Source organism: Siphateles boraxobius, unplaced genomic scaffold, assembly GCF_051911475.1.
Source record: "Siphateles boraxobius isolate OS27281-9 unplaced genomic scaffold, OSU_SipBor_1 6, whole genome shotgun sequence".
Lineage (NCBI taxonomy): Eukaryota > Metazoa > Chordata > Actinopteri > Cypriniformes > Leuciscidae > Siphateles > Siphateles boraxobius.
Window position 1 is genome coordinate 41,495,749 of NW_027509186.1, and position 26,448 is coordinate 41,522,196.

At 36.0% G+C, this 26,448-nt stretch overlaps 1 protein-coding gene across 2 annotated transcripts; it reads left to right on the top strand.

Annotated features, from left to right (window-relative positions):
* The first annotated feature begins 366 nt into the window (after positions 1–366).
* On the top strand, positions 367–25,937 carry LOC143716456 (arf-GAP with coiled-coil, ANK repeat and PH domain-containing protein 2). Of its 2 annotated transcripts, XR_013195999.1 has the most exons (23): positions 367–836; positions 1,108–1,165; positions 4,893–5,012; positions 5,090–5,143; positions 5,636–5,694; positions 6,679–6,862; positions 8,038–8,082; positions 8,169–8,264; positions 8,412–8,486; positions 13,739–13,842; positions 14,242–14,293; positions 14,392–14,492; positions 14,670–14,781; positions 17,562–17,740; positions 17,968–18,037; positions 18,285–18,376; positions 18,461–18,540; positions 19,354–19,508; positions 22,448–22,557; positions 22,639–22,749; positions 22,841–22,902; positions 23,588–24,926; positions 25,093–25,937. XR_013195999.1 is itself a non-coding variant. In XM_077209024.1 (22 exons), exons 1-22 carry the CDS (start codon positions 784–786, stop codon positions 23,707–23,709), a joined length of 2,094 nt encoding a protein of 697 aa, XP_077065139.1. In that variant the 5' UTR covers positions 367–783; the 3' UTR covers positions 23,710–25,937. The 2 variants fall into 2 exon arrangements, 1 of the variants encoding a protein (XP_077065139.1); XM_077209024.1 differs by having other exon boundaries at positions 23,588–25,937.
* Positions 25,938–26,448: the final 511 nt, after the last annotated feature.

Genomic DNA, 26,448 nt, shown 5'->3' on the forward strand with positions numbered 1-26,448 from the left:
TCCTCTCTGAACTCCTGTGTAAGAGCCAGTATGTTTGCCAATGGATAGTTTCATCATAGCATGATGTCATTTGTGTGTATTTAAAGATACATTGTGTATAGATGGTATACAACAGCAGCAATATCAAACCGGATACGGATGCACTCTTGAAAGAGCTTTATTTAACTCACCAATTAAACCAAACTACGTATTTAGGATTGTGTGAGTAAAGAATTGTTTTGGTACACGTAAGAAGCATTTTATTACAGTCTATGGTAAGAACCTGAGCAGAGATTTTGTTTTGTGTTTAGTTATTCTTTTTTTTTTTTTAATTTTTTTATTTTATTATATTGTTATTTTATTTTTTATTTTATAATCCATACTTTTATTTTGAAAATGTCTGACAGGACATCTTGGTCACGAATGACTTCCGCAACCGGAAAAACGACTCTCATCAACATGAACAAACACCTCGGCAGCTGTCAACACATCTCCATACTAGATCTATACATCGCGATAACAATTTCAATAAAGTGCTTGAATTAATCGCGTGGAACACTGTAATCTTAGCGCATTTTATGTTGTGTGTGTGTGTGTGTGATACAGTGCGGTCGCGTGCGCTATTTCTATCCATCTGACAGGCAGTGAATGTAAAGAAGATCAGTGTGTGTGATATGAGATAACGGCTCATGCATGAGACAGTGATGATGCAGTCTGTGCATCAGGCCTCGTGCAGGAATCATTCGTGTCTGGATCATGTATTTGGGTTAAAAGTGTAGTATTGAGAGAGTTAGAAACAGCAGCATGGACACTCTCCTGGACTTTGAGGATTGTATCAGAGACTCTCCTGCATTCAGGTATGAGCATCTCATTCATGGCAAATGTGCATGTGGTTCATTGGTTCATGACGGGTAGTTGTCTTGTCATGATCTAAAACTATCTAAACGACGTTGTTTTATTGTTAGTAAACTCATTATTTTATCATTTTAAACCAAGAAGTCTATTTAAAATAGATTTTTACATTTAACAAGCTAATTTGTAAAACACCCGCTATGCTTTGGGGCGTGGTAGTGTGTCTGCTGTGTATGACTTATGCAGATGTATGTTTGTGTGTGTGTGTGTTTGCAGGCAGTCCCTGGATAAATGCGAGAGTGAAGTTGCAGAACTGGAGAGTCGTGTGGAGAAAGTAAGATGTACCAGCCAGCATATACAGGTCCTTCTCAAAAACTTAGCATATTGTGATAAAGTTCATTATTTTCCATAATGTAATGATAAAAATTAAACTTTCCTATATTTTAGATTCATTGCACACCAACTGAAATATTTCAGGTCTTTTATTGTTTTAATACTGATGATTTTGGCATACAGCTCATGAAAACCCAAAATTCCTATCTAAAAAAATTAGCATATTTAATCCGACCAATAAAATAAGTGTTTTTAATATAAAAAAAATCAACCTTCAAATAATTATGTTCAGTTATGCACTCAATACTTGGTCGGGAATCCTTTTGCAGAAATGACTGCTTCAATGCGGCGTGGCATGGAGGCAATCAGCCTGTGGCACTGCTGAGGTGTTATGGAGGCCCAGGATGCTCCGATAGCGGCCTTAAGCTCATCCAGAGTGTTGGGTCTTGCGTCTCTCAACTTTCTCTTCACAATATCCCACAGATTCTCTATGGGGTTCAGGTCAGGAGAGTTGGCAGGCCAATTGAGCACAGTAATACCATGGTCAGTAAACCATTTACCAGTGGTTTTGGCACTGTGAGTAGGTGCCAGGTCGTGCTGAAAAATGAAATCATCTCCATAAAGCTTTTCAGCAGATGGAAGCATGAAGTGCTCCAAAATCTCCTGATAGCTAGCTGCATTGACCCTGCCCTTGATAAAACACAGTGGACCAACACCAGCAGCTGACATGGCACCCCAGACCATCACTGACTGTAGGTACTTGACACTGGACTTCAGGCATTTCCTTCTCCCCAGTCTTCCTCCAGACTCTGGCACCTTGATTTCCGAATGACATGCAAAATTTGCTTTCATCCGAAAAAAGTACTTTGGACCACTGAGCAACAGTCCAGTGCTGCTTATCTGTAGCCCAGGTCAGGCGCTTCTGGCGCTGTTTCTGGTTCAAAAGTGGCTTGACCTGGGGAATGCGGCACCTGTAGCTAGGGATGGCCCGATACCGATACTGGCATCGGGGATCGGGTCGATACTGTCCTCATATACTCGTACTCGTACTCATAAAAATTCGCCGATACCACGCCCCGATACCACGTACATTTTGCGAAACGAAACTGGCCGGCGCGAGTGCTTTGTCGAGGTGAACTGAGGCATAGGGACGTGCACTCCCAACGCAAAAGAGTGCGGCGCGGCACTAGATCTGATGGCCGAGTGCGAGCGCGGGCGGTAATGCACTCACTCTGTGTGTGCGGGTTCCGGGAGAATAAAACGATTCGCGGGACTCCCGCAAACTAGAAATATCTATGAATACAACATATTAAAACTAATAGATTTTCATTCATCTGTTGCAGAAAAGCAAGAAGAACAACTAAAACAAAATAGAAACGATTTACAGGCCAGAGTTTCTATTCATAACATGTTTGCAGCGTTGAGCGATGTAGCCAATCACAGACATGTGTGTTGATTTCTTGAACGCAATGGGCTAATCAGAAGCATTTAAGATAGACTCCCCTCACTACTCAAAACTTTTTTGTTCAGTGCTGAATTCTGTATGCTGGCAAATCCTCTAATTATAACAAACAAAGTGTGGATATTATGAAAGATTCATTGTGCAGTCAGCTTCATTGATAATAACAGATGTGTGAGATCGCGATGAACTGTCAGCTTTTTAGGAATTAGACTATTAAGGGAGCGCACTTTGGGCGCATTCAGTCATGTCAGACCATGCACGCAGTAACTGCTTGCTTTTATGTTAAATTAACAGTGGTTTGTGTGTTAATACATTTATTATTTCACTCATTATTATTTATTTTTAGACTTGTTAAAACAAGCAGAGAAGAAAATAAAAACAGTCTTCTAACCTGTGTTCTAAAATAGTCTTCTGTCTTCTTTTCTGGGAGCCTATAGTCACTTTTGCGGTAGAAATATCGGTATCGGTACTCGATATCGGCAAGTACACAAATGTAAATACTCGTACTCGTATCGGTTTGAAAAAAAATGGTATCGGGCCATCCCTACCTGTAGCCCATTTCCTGCACCCGCCTGTGCACGGTGGCTCTGGATGTTTCTACTCCAGACTCAGTCCACTGCTTCCGCAGGTCCCCCAAGGTCTGGAATCGGTCCTTCTCCACAATCTTCCTCAGGGTCCGGTCACCTCTTCTCGTTGTGCAGCGTTTTTTGCCACACTTTTTCCTTACCACAGACTTCCCACTGAGGTGCCTTGATACAGCACTCTGGGAACGGCCTATTTGTTCAGAAATTTCTTTCTGTGTCTTACCCTCTTGCTTGAGGGTGTCAATGATGGCCTTCTGGACAGCAGTCAGGTCGGCAGTCTTACCCATGATTGTGGTTTTGAGTAATGAAACAGGCTGGGAGTTTTTAAAAGCCTCAGGAATCTTTTGCAGGTGTTTAGAGTTAATTAGTTGATTCAGATGATTAGGTTAATAGCTCGTTTAGAGACCCTTTTCATGATATGCTAATTTTTTGAGATAGGAATTTTGGGTTTTCATGAGCTGTATGCCAAAATCATCAGTATTAAAACAATAAAAGACCTGAAATATTTCAGTTGGTGTGCAATGAATCTAAAATATATGAAAGTTTAATTTTTATCATTACATTATGGAAAATAATGAACTTTATCACAATATGCTAATTTTTTGAGAAGGACCTGTATACAATTTTGGAGTATTAATTTTTGCCCCCGTAAGGTCCGATTATAATGCGGGTGAAGGTTTTTTTTTTTTTTTTTTTGCCGAAAACATTCACATTTTAAGCTTTATATTATATTATAAATTAGTTTGTATATATATAATATTGTATCAAAGTCACATGTGTGTTTAATATATAGGGGGCTTGTCCACTCATGATGGAGGGAGTAGAGAGAGTGAGCCAATCAGCTGTAGAGGGCGTGTCCACTCATGATGGGGGAGGAGAGAGTGAGCCAATCAGCAGTAGGGTGCGTGTCCACTCATGATGGGGAGGAGAGAGTGAGCCAATCACCAGTAGAGGGCGTGTCCACTCATGATGGGGAGGAGAGAGTGAGCCAATCAGTAGTAGGGGGCGTGTCCACTCATGATGGGGGAGGAGAGAGAGTGAGCCAATCAGCTGTAAGGGGCGTGTCCACTCATGATGGGGGAAGAGAGAGAGTGAGCCAATCAGCTGTAAGGGGCGTGTCCACCTATGATGGGGGAGGAGAGAGAGTGAGCCAATCAGCTGTAAGGGGCGTGTCCACTCATGATGGGGGAGGAGAGAGAGTGAGCCAATCAGCTGTAAGGGGCGTGTCCACTTATGATGGGGGAGGAGAGAGAGAGAGCCAATCAGCTGTAAGGGGCGTGTCCACTTATGATGGGGGAGGAGAGAGAGTGAGCCAATCAGCTGTAAGGGCCGTGTCCACTTATGATGGGGGAGGGTGCCAGTTTTCGTGTTCTTGAATGAGGAGGCGGAGCTATCAAAATTTTTTGGAGGGGCATGTTTGTTTTGGTGATTTCAAATATCAACATCTTTACTCAGAAATCGCTTACTGCACCTTTAAATGTTTTTTTGAATGGGGAGGAATTTTTATTAAAGTCAAAAGATCAATGTAAAATAATTTTCTCAAGATATTAGCCCTTATTGTACATTTCATCTTAGCTTGATGGGCATGCTCTCTCTCTCTCTCTCTCTCTCTCTCTCTCTCTCTCTCTCTCTCTCTCTCTCTCTCTCTCTCTCTCTCTCTCTCTCTCTCTCTCTCTCTGTAGGTGATGAAGTTGTGTGGTCAGATGGTTGATGCGGGTCAGAACTACACCTCCTGCAATCAGCTGTTCCTCTCGGGACTGGCCGAGTTTACGGCGTATCATAAGAACGACGGTGTTGTTCTGGTGAGTACAGATGTCTGATGGGTAACACCTGTGGCCAGGCCACTCATGCTGACCTCGCATTGCTTGTGTTTCTGTAGAACTGCCTGCGTCAGTTCAACCAAGGCCTTCAAGAAATGATCCAGTTTCAGACGGTGAGTCTTATTTTGTGTTTCTCGGCCCTTATGTATATTTTTTGAGAGATTGCACGGGTGCGGCAGATCCACTTGAGCGGCTTCTGGTGGGAATTGTAAAATTTCATTTTGTGAAACATCTTTTTTGCAGCTAAACTATGGAATTCTTTGCCTAATTATTGAAAATCTGCTGCAAGTTTTAATATAAAAAAAAAATCTTGGTTAATTTAGCAACAAACCTGTACTCATGTTTATTTTTTAGATTTTTTTCCTCTTTGGATTTGTTTGCTGTTGTAACTGTAATTTAAACTGTAAACTGTAACTGGATGGCTGATTTCACAGTTTTATCTATGTTTATTGTGTCTGTCCCTATACAAATTAAACATTAAAAAAAAAAAAATTCCAGTAAAATCTGATGGGACGAGCCTTTTTCAAAGCTGATATACATGCACCTGTGTAGACAAACCCTTTGCACTTGCGCATATTTTTGATTATAAATGTGTTTTCATGCAGATGCTGTTTGATCAGACTCAGAGAGCAATTACCCAGCAGCTCTCAAACCTGCTTTCACAGTACGTTACATCACACACACACACACACACACACACACACACACACACACACTTTCACTAGGGTTGGGTACCGAACATTAAATCAATCGGTGCCAAAGTTCGGTACCTGAGAAGTGAGAACACATATTTAAATATGAGTTTCTGTGTGAATGAGTGGCGCAGAGGCGTGGTTTCATTTACACCACACACACACACACACACACACACACACACACACACACACACACACACACACACACACACACACACACACACACACACACACACACACACACACACACTGCTGCAGTCTCACTATATGGGAACATGAATCCATTTCGAGAGCCACTCTGAGAGTCACTGAAGTTCATTAGCATTTTACAGTTTCATTTAAGAAAAACTATCATTATACATCATTAACACACGGAAACTCAAAGGTCTTCAACACAACCCGTCAAAATAAAAGTTCGGGTTAACTTGATAATATATTAGTGTTGTACAGTAGAATTTAGATATCAATTTAATAATAATACTAACAATAATCAATACTATAAAAAATTAATTCTTTAAGGAATAATCACACTTTTGTTGTAATTTTAACAGTACAAAGCTCAGTTGTGCCACATGTTGTTTGACAAAAAAGTTTAATTTCATATAAAAGATCAATTAAATTAATGTTTTATGTCTTCATTTGATTACTTGAAAGTGGAAAACAAAACATTTCATTTATTTTTATTACTAAAATGGTTGTTTTTTATTAATATTCAAGCATCACAGGCAATGGCAGACAGCGACCAAGGGTGCATAATGTCAATAACACTTCTGCAAATGACTTAGTTTCTTTACAGGTATTGAGGTAAACATGCCTAAATTACAGAAAAAAGGGTTGCGTTGGGTACCGGCACCAAATTTCAGGTACCGGTTAAAATGAACGGTGAACGGTACCCAACGCTAACGTTCACACACTTTCCCAGTACTAACGCGTAATGGTTTGTTCTGTGTCAGATTTGTGCCGCAGATTCGCGACACTCGCCGTGAGTTCGTACGGATCGGAGACGATCTCGACGCCACGGTTGTGAAAAACGCTCAGGTCAGCCAACACAAACCCGTCGACGCCGAGAGAGCGACTCACTTGCTGCTCGCAACACGCAAATGCTACCAACACTTCGCTCTGGACTACTGCCTGCAGGTAATGCTAGTCATTCGTGTTTTAACGTTTTTATAGCATTTAGCTTTTCTAATGAAGTCCACATATAATTGTACTCAAGCAAAACCATTTCTATTTAGTTTTTTTAGAACGAAACAGGCTGTTGTTGTTGCTACTGTACCTTTAAGACTTAAATGAGCCTGTTATTTTTATATATTATTATAGTTTATTATCGACATGTTTTATATTATTTGTAGTTTGTTTTTATATTTTAGTTTATGTTTTTATAATATTTTTTATATTATACTTTAGTACAGGCATGTTTTATATTATATTTCAGTTTATAATTTTAAATTATATTTTATTACAGGCATGTTGTATATTATATTTTCGTTTATATATTTTTATATTATTTATTGTAGGTATGATTTATATTATATTTTAGTTTGTTTTACATTATATTGTTGAACTGTTGTATTTTAAGCAGTTCATATTCAAAAATTTTACAGCATTTAGTTTTTTTCTAAAATCCACATATAATTTTAGTCAAGAAAAACCATGTTAATTTAATTTTTCATGATCATTTTCTGAGTTGTAGAACAAAATAGGCTTTTGTTGCTACTGTACCTTTAAGACTTAAATGAGCCCCTAATTTTTATATATTATTATATTTTATTATCGACTTGGTTTATATTATTTGTAGTTTATGTTTTTATATTATAGTTTATATTTTTATATAATATTTTAGTTTGTTTTTATATTATATTTTATTACAGGCATGTTTTATATTATATTTCAGTTTATATTTTTTATAATGTATTTTATTATAGGCATAATTTATAGTATATTTTATTACAGGCATGTTTTATATTATATTTTAGTTGATCATTTTAAATTATATTTTATTACAGGCATGTTGTATGTTATATTTTCGTTTATATTTTTATATTATTTTATTGTAGGTATGTTTTATATTATATTTTAGTTTGTTTTACATTATATTGTTCTAAAGTCCACATATAATTTTAGTCAAGCAAAACCATGTTAGTTTAGTTTTTCATGTTCATTTTCTGAGTTGTAGAACAAAACAGGCTTTTGTTGCTACTGTACCTTTAAGACTTAACTAGCCCTTTATCAGCATAGCTTCAAAATTCACCCACATTTGAAGCTGCCCTTGAACATGATTGAAATGTTTTGTTTTTCTTTCTTTTTTGCAGCTGAATAATTTCAAGGTCCAACAGAAGATTGATATTCTGAATTCGGTGAGCTCTAATCAGCAAACTTTGTAAATACTAAGACATCTTTATCAGATGAATGTACACTGACTAAAATCATCTGTCTTTTTCAGGTCTTCTCATATTTTCACGCTCAGTACACATTTTTCCACCAGGGATTCGACCTGCTGAGAGATCTAGAACCGACCATGAAGACGATGGCCTCACAGGTCATACATGAACACACACATCACGCTCAGTTTATACCCCCCACACACACACACAAAAAAACAACAAAGCCCTTTACATATACACACAGTGTTTGATTGCTAATGTTTCATGGGTATTGAAGTTTAATATGAGTAATATCTGTGCAGCTCTCTCAGCTGTCGTCTGACTGCACTGCCAAGAGGAAAGACCTGGAAAACACACACCTGCTCGTTCAGCAAAGGGTGAGATTTTAGTGCTAGTTATATAGGTTTTGACGACCCCATAAAACAAGTTTGAAGGTACAATTTAGGATCTTATAGCTAGTGTACTCCTAAAAGTAGTCAAAACACATTTTTACTCAATGATCATTACTCAGTACTCAATTATCATTACTCAATGATCATTACTCTGTACTCAATTATCATTACTTAGAACTCAATTATCATTACTCAATGATCATTACTCAGTACTCAATTATCATTACTCAATGATCATTACTCTGTACTCAATTATCATTATTCAATGATCATTACTCTGTACTCAATTATCATTACTCAGTACTCAATTATCATTACTCAATGATCATTACTCTGTACTCAATTATCATTACTCAGTACTCAATGATCATTACTCTGTACTCAATTATCATTACTCAATTATCATTACTCAGTACTCTATGATCATTACTCAGTACTCAATGATCATTACTCAGTATTCAATGATCATTACTCAGTACTCAATGATCATTACTCTGTACTCAATTATCATTACTCAATTATCATTAGTACTGAATGATCATTACTCAGTACTCAATGATCATTACTCAGTACTCAATTATCATTACTCGGTACTGAATGATCATTACTCAGTACTCAATAATCATTACTCAGTACTCAATGATCATTACTCAGTACTCAGTGATCATTACTCAGTACTCAATGATCATTACTCAGTACTCAGTGATCATTACTCAGTACTCAATGATCATTAGTCAGTACTCAATGATCATTAGTCAGTACTCAATGATCATTACTCAGTACTCAATATCATTACTCAGTACTCAATGATCATTACTCAGTACTCAGTGATCATTACTCAGTACTCAATGATCATTAGTCAGTACTCAATGATCATTACTCAATGATCATTACTCAGTACTCAGTGATCATTACTCAGTACTCAGTGATCATTACTCAGTACTCAATGATCATTACTCAATGATCATTAATCAGTACTCAATGATCATTACTCAGTACTCAATGATCATTACTCAGTACTCAATGATCATTACTCAATGACCATTACTCAGTACTCAATGATCATTACTCACTACTCAATGATCATTACTCAGTACTCAGTGATCATTACTCAGTACTCAATGATCATTACTCAGTACTGAATGATCATTACTCAGTGATCATTACTCAGTACTCAATGATCATTACTCAGTACATTACTAAGTACTGAATGATCATTACTCAGTGATCATTACTCAGTACTCAATGATCATTACTCAGTACTCAATATCATTACTCAATGATCATTACTCAGCACTGAATGATCATTACTCAGTACTGAATGATCATTACTCAGTACTCAATGATCATTACTCAGTGTTGAATGATCATTACTCAGTACTCAATGATCATTACTCAGTACTAAATAATCATTACTCAGTACTCAATGATCATTACTCAGTACTCAGTGATCATTACTCAGTACTCAATATCATTACTCGATGATCATTACTCAGTACTCGGTGGTCATTACTCAGTACTCAATGATCATTACTCAGCACTGAATGATCATTACTCAGTACTGAATGATCATTACTCAGTACTGAATGATCATTACTCAGTACTCAATGATCATTACTCAGCACTGAATGATCATTACTCAGTACTCAATGATCATTACTCACTACTCAATGATCATTACTCAGTACTCAATTATCATTACTCTGTACTCAATTATCATTACTCTGTACTCAATTATCATTACTCAGTGATCATTACTCGGTACTGAATGATCATTACTCAGTGATCATTACTCAGTACTCAATGATCATTACTCAGTACTCAATATCATTACTCAATGATCATTACTCAGTACTCGGTGGTCATTACGCAGTACTCAATGATCATTACTCAGCACTGAATGATCATTACTCAGTACTGAATGATCTTTACTCAGTACTCAATGATCATTACTCAGTACTCAGTGATCATTACTCAGTACTGAATGATCATTACTCAGTACTCAATGATCATTACTCAGTACTGAATGATCATTACTCAGTACTCAATGATCATTACTCAGTACTGAATGATCATTACTCAGTACTCAGTGATCATTACTCAGTACTCAGTGATCATTACTCAGTACTCAATGATCATTACTCAGCACTGAATGATCATTACTCAGTACTGAATGATCTTTACTCAGTACTCAATGATCATTACTCAGTACTCAGTGATCATTACTCAGTACTGAATGATCATTACTCAGTACTCAATGATCATTACTCAGTACTGAATGATCATTACTCAGTACTCAATGATCATTACTCAGTACTGAATGATCATTACTCAGTACTCAGTGATCATTACTCAGTACTCAGTGATCATTACTCAGTACTCAGTGATCATTACTCAGTACTCAATGATCATTACTCAGTAGGTATGTAACGATTCACTCGCAACCGGTTGAAAATCGATAAAAATGTGTGACGATTCAAGTCGGTTGAAATGTTAAACGAATCGCGATACACGTTTTAAACAGCAGGGACGTTTACTGTAGCATACTGTAAAGTTGTGACGCTTTAGAGGCATAATAGCTGGCGCGAAGCTAGGCAGTGTTTTCACTTCATTAATGGAACTTGAGCTTGTGTGAGCCAAGCTCAACTTCTATAGGAATGAACTGAAAACGCTCGGTTTGCTCCGCTCGCGCCGCGCCAGTGTGCGCCATAGACTGGTGTGCACGCGCCGTCAAACACATGGCGGCGGCAAGCGTAGATGTTGACTCATTCAAATCGGAGGTGTGGCGGCATTTTGACATTCCGTAGACTAATAATAATCACCACCGTGAGAAGCACCAGTCACCTCCGTTTTCATGTAAAAGGCATTAATACGACAAGTGCGAGAGCCACAGAGATCACAAGGTGCATCAGTGTTTCCGTGGCAACCAGGTGTTGTATTTATTTTACTATCTTTTTCTCTAAATGTGTAAGTTACATGGATATATATATTTATATATATATAATTTATTGATGGTTATGGCATATTTTTCTAAATGTGTGGGGTTTTTTTTTTGACTCTTGCTAGTGTAAGGTTAATGATACAAATTATAACAAAATTAAAACCCTTCTAAATGTGGTACTAATTTTACTAATAGTATAGTCTTTTTCTTAGTGTGCGAAGGTACCAGTGTCCACCCTCTTGACCACACAGACAGAAAGACTGAGTTGAAAGAACCTTGAAGGGATTTTTTTTTTAATTTAAATGTAGTTTTTTTATTTGACAAATATATTTTAAAATGAAAAAGAAATGTGCAGCATTTTGTCTGAGAAATAATAAAAGGGACACTTTTTCATTTATAATTTCTTAAATTAATCACTTGTTAAAAAATCGTGAGAAAATCGTATCGTGAAACAAGTATCGTGAATCGTATCGCATCGTGAGTTGAGTGAATCGTTACATCCCTATTACTCAGTACTGAATGATCATTACTCAGTACTCAATGATCATTACTCAGTACGCAATGATCAATACTCAGTACTCAATAATCATTACTCAGTACTCAATAATCATTACTCAGTACTCAATAATCATTACTCAGTACTCAATGATCATTACTCAGTACTCAATAATCATTACTCAGTACTCAATGATCATTACTCAGTACTCAATGATCATTACTCAGTACTCAATGATCATTACACAGTACTCAATAATCATTACTCAGTACTCAATGATCATTACTCAGTACTCAATGATCATTACACAGTACTCAATAATCATTACTCAGTACTCAATGATCATTACTCAGTACTCAATGATCATTACTGAGTACTCAATGATCATTACTCAGTACTCAATGATCATTACACAGTACTCAATAATCATTACTCAGTACTGAATGATCATTACTCAGTACTCAATAATCATTACTCAGTACTCAATAATCATTACTCAGTACTCAATAATCATTACTCAGTACTCAATAATCATTACTCAGTACTCAATAATCATTACTCAGTACTCAATAATCATTACTCAGTACTCAATAATCATTACTCAGTACTCAATAATCATTACTCAGTACTCAATGATCATTACCCAGTACTCAATGATCATTACTCAGTACTCAATGATCATTACACAGTACTCAATAATCATTACTCAGTACTGAATGATCATTACTCAGTACTCAATAATCATTACTCAGTACTCAATAATCATTACTCAGTACTCAATAATCATTACTCAGTACTCAATAATCATTACTCAGTACTCAATAATCATTACTCAGTACTCAATGATCATTACACAGTACTCAATAATCATTACTCAGTACTCAAAACTCATTACTTATTACTCAATTCTCAAAGAATACTCAGTCCTCATTACTCCTCAAAAAATACTTGATACTCATTACTCAATCCTTATTATTTATTTCAACTCATTATTAATGTAGAAATACTTATTTAAAATGCACAGTCTCCTACAGAAAAAGAGAGCAAAAACATTTCTTATTTATATAAACATTTCTTCAATTAATTGACTCTGAAATGAGAAATTCACTAAATTATAAAATTATTCTTTCACAGTACAACAAGCAGATCAGAAGCAAATCGTCAGATCTTGATTATTTATACATTAGTTCTTTTTAATTATTAATTTAAAACAGTGTTGCGAATAATGATTTTGAAAGTAATGCATTACAATACTGCGTTACTCCCTAAAAAAATAACTAATTGCGTTACTTTTTATGTAAAGTGTTTCTTTTTCTCACCTGCCTGAGGCTCGATCTCTTTTTTTTTTGTGCAAGTGTTTAATGCAATAATCAATGTAATAACATGGCCTATATATCATATACCTTCATTTTACTTAAAAAAAATACATTTAGAATATTATTATATTCTAAGCTCTTAGAATGGAGCGCAACTGGAAGAAAACAAAATTTCGCATTTCGTGGAAAGAAAGTGCAATTGCATACAGAAAGACCTTAAAAACTGTTAGATCTGCTTACTTTTCGAATCTACCTTTTCTGTCAAAAAATACTAGAAAAGGCATTATCCTCACAAGTGAGCTCCTTTTTAGTAATCCCCCCCCCCCCCTCGGTTTAAATAAAACTGTTTGTTAAACCTTTTCAAAATGGTCGTGCCATTCTCTGTTCAGTCATAGTGAGTTTGGAAGCTGATATGATTCTGGAGGATGATATTTTGATGGTGTACGTTTGATAACGGTTGATAATGATTGTGTGTGTTTGGTAGGACGCGTCTGGAGAGGCGCTCATTGTGTGTAATCCATCGGACGGAGGAACGATTCAAGGCTACCTGTTCAAACGTTCACGCAAGAAGAACAAGACATGGAAGAGGTGAGAGACCCAGTGTTATTTTACTATTTACAATTTTTTTTGTCTGTATATTTTCCAATCATTTTAAAGTTTTACTTTTTTTATGACGAAAATCATGAAACCACAGACATGATAAAGAGATCGACAGGAGAGGAACACAAATAAATATCAAGTAAAATGTTATATAATTCAGTTCAACATATAAATATGTAAATATGAAAAACTACAACGAAAGTGTACATTTTGCAATATGATTTTTGTAGCTAAGATTATATTTCATAATTCTGAAACAGAGTGTATATAATAAACTATATTAACCCTGGAGATACAGAGATTGTTATACTGTTTTCATTATCATATCAACATCAAATGCTTAAAAATGGTAATGCACTGTTTGGTTTAATTGTTTCCATCTCTCAGGTGCTGGTTTTACACTGAAAATAATCAGTTAATCTACTCAAAATCACACAAGGTAAACCGTCATCCACATCAGTCTAGCACTGACTGATCACATTAACATGTTTCACTCCCGTTTCACACAGTGTGTGTGCTTGTCTGTGTGTGTTTTAGGAGCAGCCTCTTGTTCTGTTCGATGATCTGCGTCTGTGTGCAGTGAAATCTCTGGATGTGGTCGACCGTCGTTTCTGTTTTGAGTTGCTGTCAGTGCAGAAGTAAGATGATGATAATACACACACATATCGCCAGCTTGGTATCGACATGTCCCAAATATTATCCTTATATTGTAATCATTACGAGCACAACGTCCCTGCTTACCCAGAGATGTTATCATTTTATAATTAAAAGGTGATTGTGTTTGTAATTGTGCATCTTTGTGTTTGCATGCACAGGTGTTGTGTGTTACAGGCCGATTCTGAGGAGCTGAAGTTGGCGTGGATTAACGCTGTTCAGGGCTGTATAGACATTGCGTACCGCGATCAAGTAACAGATCAAAACACTCAGGTACAAACACGCACACATATACTTGGAAGCATTTTCACATTTGTTGTTTTACACTTTCGCTAATTGTACTTTAAACTCGCTCTTACAGAAGCTTTTTGGCATTTTTGGATTTTGATGTGAAAGTTTCCAGGTTTGGAAAACTCTGAAAAAAAAAAAAATGTTCAGTTCTAAAATATATCTGGAAATATTGAATGAAATGAGTTGCAAAAATCCAGTTTCACAAACAAAAGAGGCTTTCGCACCCGACGAACCTTTTCATAGTTCCTAGAACTATTGGAGAAAGTTCCCGGTTTTCATTTGCACCGCAGGAACTAGGAACAATTTCAGCTCGAGGAACTGCTTTACTCGTACTTCAGAGTCGCTCTAAACCAGCGCTATAGGAACTATCCGTGACGTTAGTGTTCGCTGATTGGCCGAACGCACGCAAAACACCAACACCCGCCATTTTTAAAAGGCACACAGATTATAGCCTATATATTTACTCCAGAAACGAACTCTACGAACATGGAAAACAGTGATAGATGAAGCTCTTAATCTCTACGCTGAGGAGAAAATCCAACGCGACTTTGAGGAGACCAAGAGAAACATGATTATGTATTTCTGCTCAGCTAATACCTTTTAGAGCTTAGATCGGTACCAAAAAATCAAGCCGGACCCTACCCAAGCCCGTGCACGTGGTTTCCGAGCCCGGCCCGACACATTAAAGGGTTAGTTCACCCAAAAATGAAAATGATGTCATTAATGACTCACCCTCATGTCGCTCCAAGCCCGTAAGACCTCCGTTCATCTTCAGAACACAGTTTAAGATATTTTAGATTTAGTCCGAGAGCTTTTTGTCCCTCCATTGAAAATCTGTGTACGGTATACTGTCCTTGTCCAGAAAGGAAATAAAGACATCATCAAAGTAGTCCATGTGACATCAGTGGGTTAGTTAGAATGTTTTGAAGCATCGAAAATACATTTTGGTCCAAAAATAACAAAAACTACGACTTCATTCAGCATTGTATTTTCTTCCGGTTCTGTTGTCAATCCGCGTTCACGAGTCCACTGACGTAAGACGAGCTGACGTGTGTCTGGTGCGCCCGAGCTTCGTTTACAGTCTGAGGGAGACGCACGCTGGAAACAAAAACAAAACAATCTTCACAAACATGTCTAAGGATTTCCACACAGAGGAAGACTTGCATTTTTTTGCCCAGCCATATTTATTTGAACTCGAATACACGGACGCACCAGATACACGTCAGCAGCGTCTTACGTCATCAGCGTCACTGCGGACTCGTGAACGCGGATCCCCAACAGAACCGGAAGACAATATGAATAAAGTTTTTGTTATTTTTGGACCAAAATGTATTTCCGATGCTTCAAAACATTCTAACTAACCAATGAAGCTGACTGCACAATGCATCTTTCATAATATATACACTTTGTTTGTTATAATTAGAGATTTGCCATCATACAGAATTCAGCACTGAACAAAAAGTCCGTTTTGAGCGGTGAGAGGAGTCTATCTTAAATGCTTCTGATTGGCCATTGCGTTCTAGAAATCGACACATATGTCTGTGATTGGCTTAATCGCTCAACGCTGCAAACATGTTATAAAAAGAAACTCTGGCCTGTAAATCATTTTTATTTTGTTTTAGTTGTTCTCGTTGCTTTTCTGCAACAGATGAATAAAAATGTATTAGTTTTTAATTGTTTTATTCATAGATATTTCTAGTTTGCGGGAGTCCCGCGAATCATTTTATTCTCCCAGAACCCGCACACACAGAGTGAGTGCATTACCGCCCGCGCTCGCACTCGGCCATCAAATCTAGTCCTGCGTCGCACTCTTTTGCGTTGCGAGCGCACGTCTCTAGATCACAGGCCCGGCCCAGCCCGAGGATAGTGACGGGAAATATCGGCCTGAGGGTTGGGTCGGGTCAAGTTTGGGATCGGGCTCGGGCAGAGAATCTAATCTCTAATACCTTTTCATATACTGTCTACTTTCTAGGTATAACAGTTCTATCTAATAACATATTAGACAGGACTGTTAAACAGATCGTTAACTAATGAACTAATGAATGCGAGCGCTGTGAACTCAGGTGGTGCGAATGCAACCAGGAAAATGTTCCCAAGGGAACCATTAGTTCTCAGGGAACCAGCGTAGTGGGAAGCACCCAGTGCGAAAGCCCCTAAAATGTGTATTCATTGGTCAAAAGCTGTGTAGTTTACATGAGAATCGTCTTAGATTGGTTTTGAGTCATATTTACATCTGGTGCTCTTCGCGTGTCGGTAAGAAATGAAAGAAATTTTATTTTCAAGGAAATAAATGTGGCCAGTGAAAATGCTGAGTGGCTAGTAACTTTGGAAAACCACAGTGGCCGGTGAGCAAAAAACTTAGGCCACATTTACGCATAGCCGGGTATTTAGAGAAACTAATATTTCCCCTCCTCCGTTTTCAATAATGACATCGTGAACACAAAAAAGTTGTCATTTACATCAACAAACCGCATAAATACGCCGTCGAGCGCCATCATAACTACGCCAAACTGGGCGCTCGCATGACGTTATGCATTTTCTGGCGCATAATGTGACGTTTGAGAACCTTAAAACCTGTTTCTCCCAGTTGACACGGCAACACATAAACAGCGTTATCAGAAATCAGAGTTTTTAGAAATAATCGTTTTCTGTGATTAAAACGGGGTTTTCTGTAAATTAGAGGCCAAAGCGCAGGGAAATATTTGCGTCTTCCCTTCGTGTAAACGGGGCATTAATGTAATTTGCATATTGTGTGTGTCTAGGTGAAGGAGAGCTCCGCCCCTGTGCCCGTCTTAGACCCGCCCCCTCAACCCCCCGCTCTAGGCGTGGCTCTGCGTGGCAACGGTAACCAACGCTGCTGTGACTGTGGGGAGGCGGAGCCTCGCTGGGCCAGCGTGAACCTCGGCATCACCATGTGCATCGAGTGCTCGGGCATCCACAGGTCACTTCAATCTACAAGTTCCTATTACAATTTTGAATTAACAATACATAAACTAGATTGTAGGCAACACTCACAAAGTCAGGACACCAGATTTTTACATTGGTAATTATGACATTATATGATATAAACCCGTAAACATGGTTTATATAGGATTACTCACGAACTCTGTGATATTTAATGGGTTTATTTGTATTTGTAAATATAAGGTTTTTGATTTGTGTTGACAGGAGTCTTGGCGTTCATCTGTCCAAGGTTCGATCACTCACTCTTGATTCCTGGGAACCGGAACAGTTAAAGGTCCGACATTTATTTAATTTGATCAAAATCTTTGATATAAACTAGTTACAATCACAATATTGCAAGTTATAATTGCTGCACAGCTGATGCATTACATGTACAAAATGGCATGTTACCAAATAGCATTTATTTTATCTTTATTTTATTTTTTTACTTAGGTGTGTTTATTGTCTCTGCATCTGAGCTCTGTCAGTTATGCTTCTGTTTTGCTATTGGTTGATCTTTCTTTAACTCCGCCCCTTCACAGCTGCTGTGTGTTCTGGGTAATGAAGTCATTAATGGCATTTATGAGCGTAACCCAATAGATGGACTACAGAAGCCCAGCGCAGGCAGTCCACGGTACGTGTCTCTCACACACCACACAAATGTTGTAATATTAGGAGCTTTGAATGTATTCATGATCATCTTCACTGCCTCTCTCAGACAGGATAAAGAACAGTGGATTCGATTCAAGTATGTGGAGAAAAGATTTGTGACGCGTGATCCTGATGGTCCTGATGCTGGTGAGTGTGTTTGTGCTGTTTGTCTTTTATAAATATTATTTTAAATATAAAACACCTGTTATTTTGGTTAAAAATAATTGTATCATTAAAATAACTTCATTTAAAATTATTATTATAATTAAAATAATTATACTTTTTTAATATTTTATAATTGAAATAAATAATTTCATTTTCATTTATTAAATAATAATTAAATAGTATAATTAGTTTAATTGTTAATTAAAATATTTTGATTTAATTGTAAATTATTGTTATTTTAAATGTAATTATTTTGATTCAAGTATTATTTTATAATTAAAGTAATTAGATAATTATATACAATTTAATTTAACATAAAATATAGTATAATTTAATTTAATATTTAATTTAATATAAAATATAATTAAAAACTAACATTATTTTAATTTAATTATTTAAAAGTTTATATTTTGTAGTGAATTAAAATTATTTTCGTTTTATTACTCATTAAAATATTTAATAATTATGTACTGTTCACATTTTAAATTTTTAGATGATTCGTTTTTAAGATATTTAAAATTTAAATAATATATAATATAATTATTTTATTATTCAAATTAATGTATTAATTAGCAGTGTAATGATATTTAAAATTTTTAATAATTTTAATGAAATACTATAATAATTTTAATTAATTAAAACATTATAATTAAGACTAACATTATTTTAATTAAAATAAATCATACAGTTAAATTATTTAAATTGATTTATAAAATAATTATTTTGTAATTCAAATTAATGTATTAATTAGGAGTAGAATGATAATTAGAACACACGTTTCTTGTGACCGTATAGAATCAGCAAAGCTGCGCGCCGGAGAGACGCTGTATCAGGCGTCGCTGAACGGAGAGCTGGTCGCCATGGCGACGGCGCTGGCCGAGGGTGCGGAAGTGAACTGGAGTGATCCTGAGCGGGAGGGACGGACGGCTCTGATTGGTTCAGCCATCGGGGTGAGTGACAGCGGCCTCCTGGAGTCTGAAGGTTGTTAAAGGGATAGTTCACCCAAAAATGAAAAAGTGAGCCCATGATTTACTCACCCTGAAATCATCCTAGGCGTATATGACTTTCTTCTTTCAGACGAATACATTCGGAGTTATATTAAAAAATGTCCTGGCTCTTCCAAGCTTTATAATGGCAGTGAATGGGTATATATGGGTAAGTCCATAAAAGTGCATCTATCCATTATAAAAGTACATGGATTGACTTGCATAGGCCGTCTGCCGGCACTTTTATGATGGATAGATGCACTTTTATGATGGATAGATGCACTTTTATGATGTATAGATACACTTTTATGATGTATAGATACACTTTTATGATGGACAGATGCACTTTTATGATGTATAGATACACTTTTATGATGGACAGATGCACTTTTATGATGTATAGATACACTTTTATGATGGATAGATGCACTTTTATGATGTATAGATACACTTTTATGATGTATAGATACACTTTTATGATGGACAGATGCACTTTTATGATGTATAGATACACTTTTATGATGGATAGATGCACTTTTATGATGTATAGATACACTTTTATGATGTATAGATACACTTTTATGATGGACAGATGCACTTTTATGATGGACAGATGCACTTTTATGATGGATAGATGCACTTTTATGATGGATAGATGCACTTTTATGATGGATAGATGCACTTTTATGATGGATAGATGCACTTTTATGATGGACAGATGCACTTTTATGATGGACAGATGCACTTTTATGATGGATAGATGCACTTTTATGATGGATAGATGCACTTTTATGATGTATAGATACACTTTTATGATGTATAGATACACTTTTATGATGGACAGATGCACTTTTATGATGTATAGATACACTTTTATGATGTATAGATGCACTTTTATGATGGATAGATGCACTTTTATGATGTATAGATACACTTTTATGATGGACAGATGCACTTTTATGATGTATAGATGCACTTTTATGATGGATAGATGCACTTTTATGATGGACATATGCACTTTTATGATGGATAGATGCACTTTTATGATGGATAGATGCACTTTTATGATGGATAGATGCACTTTTATGATGGATAAATGCACTTTTATGATGGATAGATGCACTTTTATGATGGACAGATGCACTTTTATGATGGATAGATGCACTTTTATGATGGATAGATGCACTTTTATGATGGATAGATGCACTTTTATGATGGATAAATGCACTTTTATGATGGACAGATGCACTTTTATGATGGACAGATGCACTTTTATGATGGATAGATGCACTTTTATGATGGATAAATGCACTTTTATGATGGATAGATGCACTTTTATGATGGATAAATGCACTTTTATGATGGACAGATGCACTTTTATGATGGACAGATGCACTTTTATGATGGATAGATGCACTTTTATGATGGACAGATGCACTTTTATGATGGATAGATGCACTTTTATGATGGATAAATGCACTTTTATGATGGATAGATGCACTTTTATGATGGATAAATGCACTTTTATGATGGACAGATGCACTTTTATGATGGACAGATGCACTTTTATGATGGATAGATGCACTTTTATGATGGACAGATGCACTTTTATGATGGATAGATGCACTTTTATGATGGATAAATGCACTTTTATGATGGACAGATGCACTTTTATGATGGACAGATGCACTTTTATGATGGATAGATGCACTTTTATGATGGATAGATGCACTTTTATGATGGACATATGCACTTTTATGATGGATAGATGCACTTTTATGATGGACAGATGCATTTTTATGATGGATAGATGCACTTTTATGATGGACATATGCACTTTTATGATGGATAGATGCACTTTTATGATGGACAGATGCATTTTTATGATGGACATATGCACTTTTATGATGGATAGATGCACTTTTATGATGGACAGATGCATTTTTATGATGGATAGATGCACTTTTATGATGGATAGATGCACTTTTATGATGGATAGATGCACTTTTATGATGGACATATGCACTTTTATGATGGATAGATGCACTTTTATGATGGACAGATGCATTTTTATGATGGATAGATGCACTTTTATGATGGATAGATGCACTTTTATGATGGATAGATGCACTTTTATGATGGATAGATGCACTTTTATGATGGACATATGCACTTTTATGATGGACATATGCACTTTTATGATGGATAGATGCACTTTTATGATGGACAGATGCACTTTTATGATGGATAGATACACTTTTATGATGGACAGATGCACTTTTATGATGGACAGATGCACTTTTATGATGGATAGATGCACTTTTATGATGGACAGATGCATTTTTATGATGGATAGATGCACTTTTATGATGGACATATGCACTTTTATGATGGATAGATGCACTTTTATGATGGACAGATGCATTTTTATGATGGACATATGCACTTTTATGATGGATAGATGCACTTTTATGATGGACAGATGCATTTTTATGATGGATAGATGCACTTTTATGATGGATAGATGCACTTTTATGATGGACATATGCACTTTTATGATGGACATATGCACTTTTATGATGGATAGATGCACTTTTATGATGGACAGATGCATTTTTATGATGGACAGATGCACTTTTATGATGGACAGATGCACTTTTATGATGGACAGATGCACTTTTATGGACTTCAAAACAGAAACAGCCATTCACTGCCATTATAAAGCTCAGGACATTTTCTAATATAACTCTGATTGTATTCGTCTGAAAGAAGAAAGTCATATACGCCTATAATGGCTTGAGGGAGGGTAAATCATGGGCTAATTTTCATTTTCGGGTGAACTATCCCTTTAAATGCGTGTGTTTCTGGTCTTAAGTGATTGTGTGTGTGTGTGTGTCTGGCAGGGCTCTCTGCTGGCGTGTGAGTTTCTGCTACAGAACGGCTCTAATGTGAATCACAGAGATCAGCACGGTCAGGGCGCTCTTCACGCTGCCGCCACATACGGACACACCGGGTACCGAACATCACGCCTCGATCGCATGCTTATCCTGACTGATGTGTAATAATTTTAATGATCTGTGATTGGTCACTTCAGGCAGGTGTGTCTGCTGCTCAAGAGAGGAGCCAATCAGTACGCAGCTGACGAAAAGGGAAACGATCCGCTCAGTATCGCCATAGAAACCGCCCACGCTGACATCGTCACTTTGTGAGTAATCTGTGTGTCTGTGTGTGTGTGTGTGTGTGTTAGAAATCATAATAATGCAGTGTGTGTGTGTGTGTGTGTGTGTGTGTTTCAGGTTGAGAATGGCCCGAATGAATGAGGAAATGAGAGATTCAGAGGGATTCTTCGGATCTGTTGGTAAGATGGTGTTAATTAATGTTTCCCTGCTGAATAATGTAACTAAAGTGGTATTTTATAATTAAAATAATTAGATCATTGTAATTATAAATTATTTAATTTTTTTTAAAGGAGATGCCGTCAGTTACATTAGGATGAACTGGATCCTAATTATTATTTTGTATGATATCTTTATAAACTCATCTTTATAAATTCACTTTTGGTCAATTAAATTCATCCTTGCTAAATAAAATTTGTTTCTTTTCTTTTTTAAATCTGACATATCTCGAACTTTTGTATGATAGTGAATCACAATTTCCACAGAAATATGAACCGTTTTCAACACTGATAATAATCATAAATGTTTCTTGATCATCAGATCATCATATTATAGTGATTTCTGAAGGATCATGTGACACTGAAGACTGGATTAATGATGCTGGAAATTCAGCTTTGATCACAGGAATAGATTACAGTTCAATATAAAACAGTAATTTTAAATTGTAATAATATTTCAGAATTTTTACTGTATTTTTGGTCAAATAAATGCAGCCTTGGTGAGCAGATTTTCAAGAAATCCTAATTATTCCGAACTTTTGACTGTTACTTTATGTCAAGCAGAAAAATTTCAAACAACACTATCTTAAGTTCAGTTTGTAGTGAAACAACAACAACAAATAAAAACTCTTCTCTGGCTTTTCCTCAGGAGACGATGAAACATTCCAGGATATTTTCCGTGATTTCAGTAACATGGCGTCACATGACCCAGAGAAACTCTCTCGCCGGCAGTTTGTCCGCAGCTGTGAGGACGAAGAGGAGAAAAGCTAGAACAGGTCATAGGTCACGCTGATGAGACAAGGGAACAAAACGCAAAAGAGGGAAATCTTAATGTTACAACTCCTGATGTGAGTGTGTGTGAGCATCAATGTGACTGTTTTAATGAGTGTGTTTCTGTGTGAAGTGATGCGGTCCGACTCATTTCATCCACACATATGAACTGACTCTGTTTAGCCTGTGCTCTGTTGCTTTTACTGAAGGCTTTGACACGGACGTTTGTGAACTATTTTATATTGTGCTGCAGTAAAATACTGAGGTTTACTACACTGAACTTGCAGGAAATACAGTGGTTATTTAGGAGAAGTCAACATGAAACCAAAAGTGACCTTACTTTCCCTTCTGGGTCTCTTCGGTCAGAAAAAATACTGAAAATTTTTGCTTCATCAGATTCGGATGACACTTGGTGACTTTTATCGCATTAGCTATGTGAACACACACAAAAAATAATGGACATGATTCGGATTTATTAAAGGGTCCAAAGAAAAAAGTCACACTTGGCTCTTGACTGACATTGGAAATGAATGGGAAATAAATCAAAAACTAATTTGTGCACAAAAAAAAGTGCACAGCAATGAAGTATTATCACTATCCATTCCTCATTTTATTAGATTTGTTCATCAATTACTGAGTAACAAAAATGCTTTCCATCTGTTATCTTTCTAACAAAATGTTAATGTCTGATTGTAATCATAATGCAAAATCTGATATTTATCTAAAAGAAACATCTAAACCTCGACAAAAGTTAGTCTTTTAAAATGTCTAAATGAATATCTAAATGAAAAACCTAATAAAAGTAAGAAATTATGTCTAAAAAAAACAAAAAAACAACGGGAAAACAAAAGCCTCTTTATGTATTTATATAGGACGGTATAGGTTGTTGCACGGTATTTTTTTACTTTTAAAAACTATTCTCACTTGCAAAAAAAAAAAAATAGGATTTCAGAAGCCTTCAGTCTATTTTAATGTGAAATATTGCATTTATTGAAAAATCACAAGAACAACAAAAATGGACAAAATAGCTCATAAAAATGTTATAAATATTGCATAGTGTCATAAAATCCCCTCACAATTCTAAATAATATTTAAAATAAAATATTGAACTCTAAGAATATTTTTTTTTTTTCAATTTACCTTTATTTTTCCAGGAAGTCTCATTGAGATTAAAATCTCTTCTACAAGAGAGACCTGACCAAAGTAGCAGCCATACAGTAAGACAACATGTTAAAATACAACAAATACAAAATTAAAAGAAATATTAGCACATAGTATCCTCTCAACAAAAACACTCACAAGCCTTCATTACCACTGTCCTAATGATGCCTTTAAATTCACCAATGGACACCAATTTGTCCAGTATTACATTGATTTTCCTAGAAAACGAAGGTTACATTCAAGGTTCAGTCACTTTTGATCGAGGAGCATCATGTGACCCCTAAAAGAAGAGGACCAGAGGGTTAATGCATGTTCCTGAAGGATTCATCCGTGCACGTTACTCACACATCGGCAACATTTAATAACTTCCACTTCCTACAGAACATCTTTCACTGTGGCTCACATCTCTAATGCTTTATATGTCATAACCTCCTGTCAAATGACACTTTTTTTCATCATCCAAACAATCAAAACATGTCTCAGATTTATTTGGTAACACTTCCATTTGTTAACTACGTTAGTTAACATGTCCTGTAACTTCTAAAGCATTTATTGATCTTGGTTCATGTTCATTTCAACATTATTTAAATCAATAGTTGTATCTGTTAATAATATTGGTAACACTTTACAGTAAGGTTCATTTGTTGACGTTAGTTAATGCATGAAACTACCATGAGCAATACGTTTGTCACAGTATTTATTAACCTTTGATAACATTAGTTAATAAAAATACAGCTGTTCATTGTTTGTTCATGTTAAATCACAGTGCAATAACACGTTAACCAATAAAACTAAGTAAATGTTGAAATTAACATTAACTGAGATTAATAAATACTGCAGCATTGTTAGTTAATAACTTAACCTTATTGTAAAGTGTAAGACCTTATTTTGTCTCGAGTATCCATTTGTGTTTCATGTTGACTGTAAATGCACACTGAATAAAAATAAACACACGAACAGTTATAACAATTAATATAATGTTATACACAATATATTAATATCAATGTTGACGTCTTAAAAGTTTGTGTCTTGTTCTATCTAATAAACAAGCTATTTAACTATTGAAACGTTCTGTAAGTTTATGACATAAAAATACTTGTCCTGTGATGGTTTGTTTTTTTAAGAACACAACAGAAAACTCATTGTTTCCTCCACTTATGGAATAAGCCTGAGCTCCAACATTTCATCTTGGTAATACGTAATCCATAAAGAACCAGATGTGTATTTCCTGAAGGAAAAAAAGAATGGTGTTTTTGTACAGTGATCCAGAGACAGGCAGGTCATTATGACATCAGCAGGTCTTCTGAGGCCTTTATGACATCATAGGCAATCGCATCATCACTGGCTTTTGGAAGGAATGCGCTGAACATTCTATTAGTGACAGTTGGGTTTTTAAAACTTTGAAATAACATTTATTTGAAAAAATAACATTAACGCATCTTAAGAGTGAAAATATCCACAAAATATATATTTGTCTGCATTTTTTAAAATATTTTGATGTTACAGTACAAAATAGTAGATGGCTGTACCAGAGAAAATGTTTCACACTGAGAAAAACATTTCTTTTTATATCTTCAC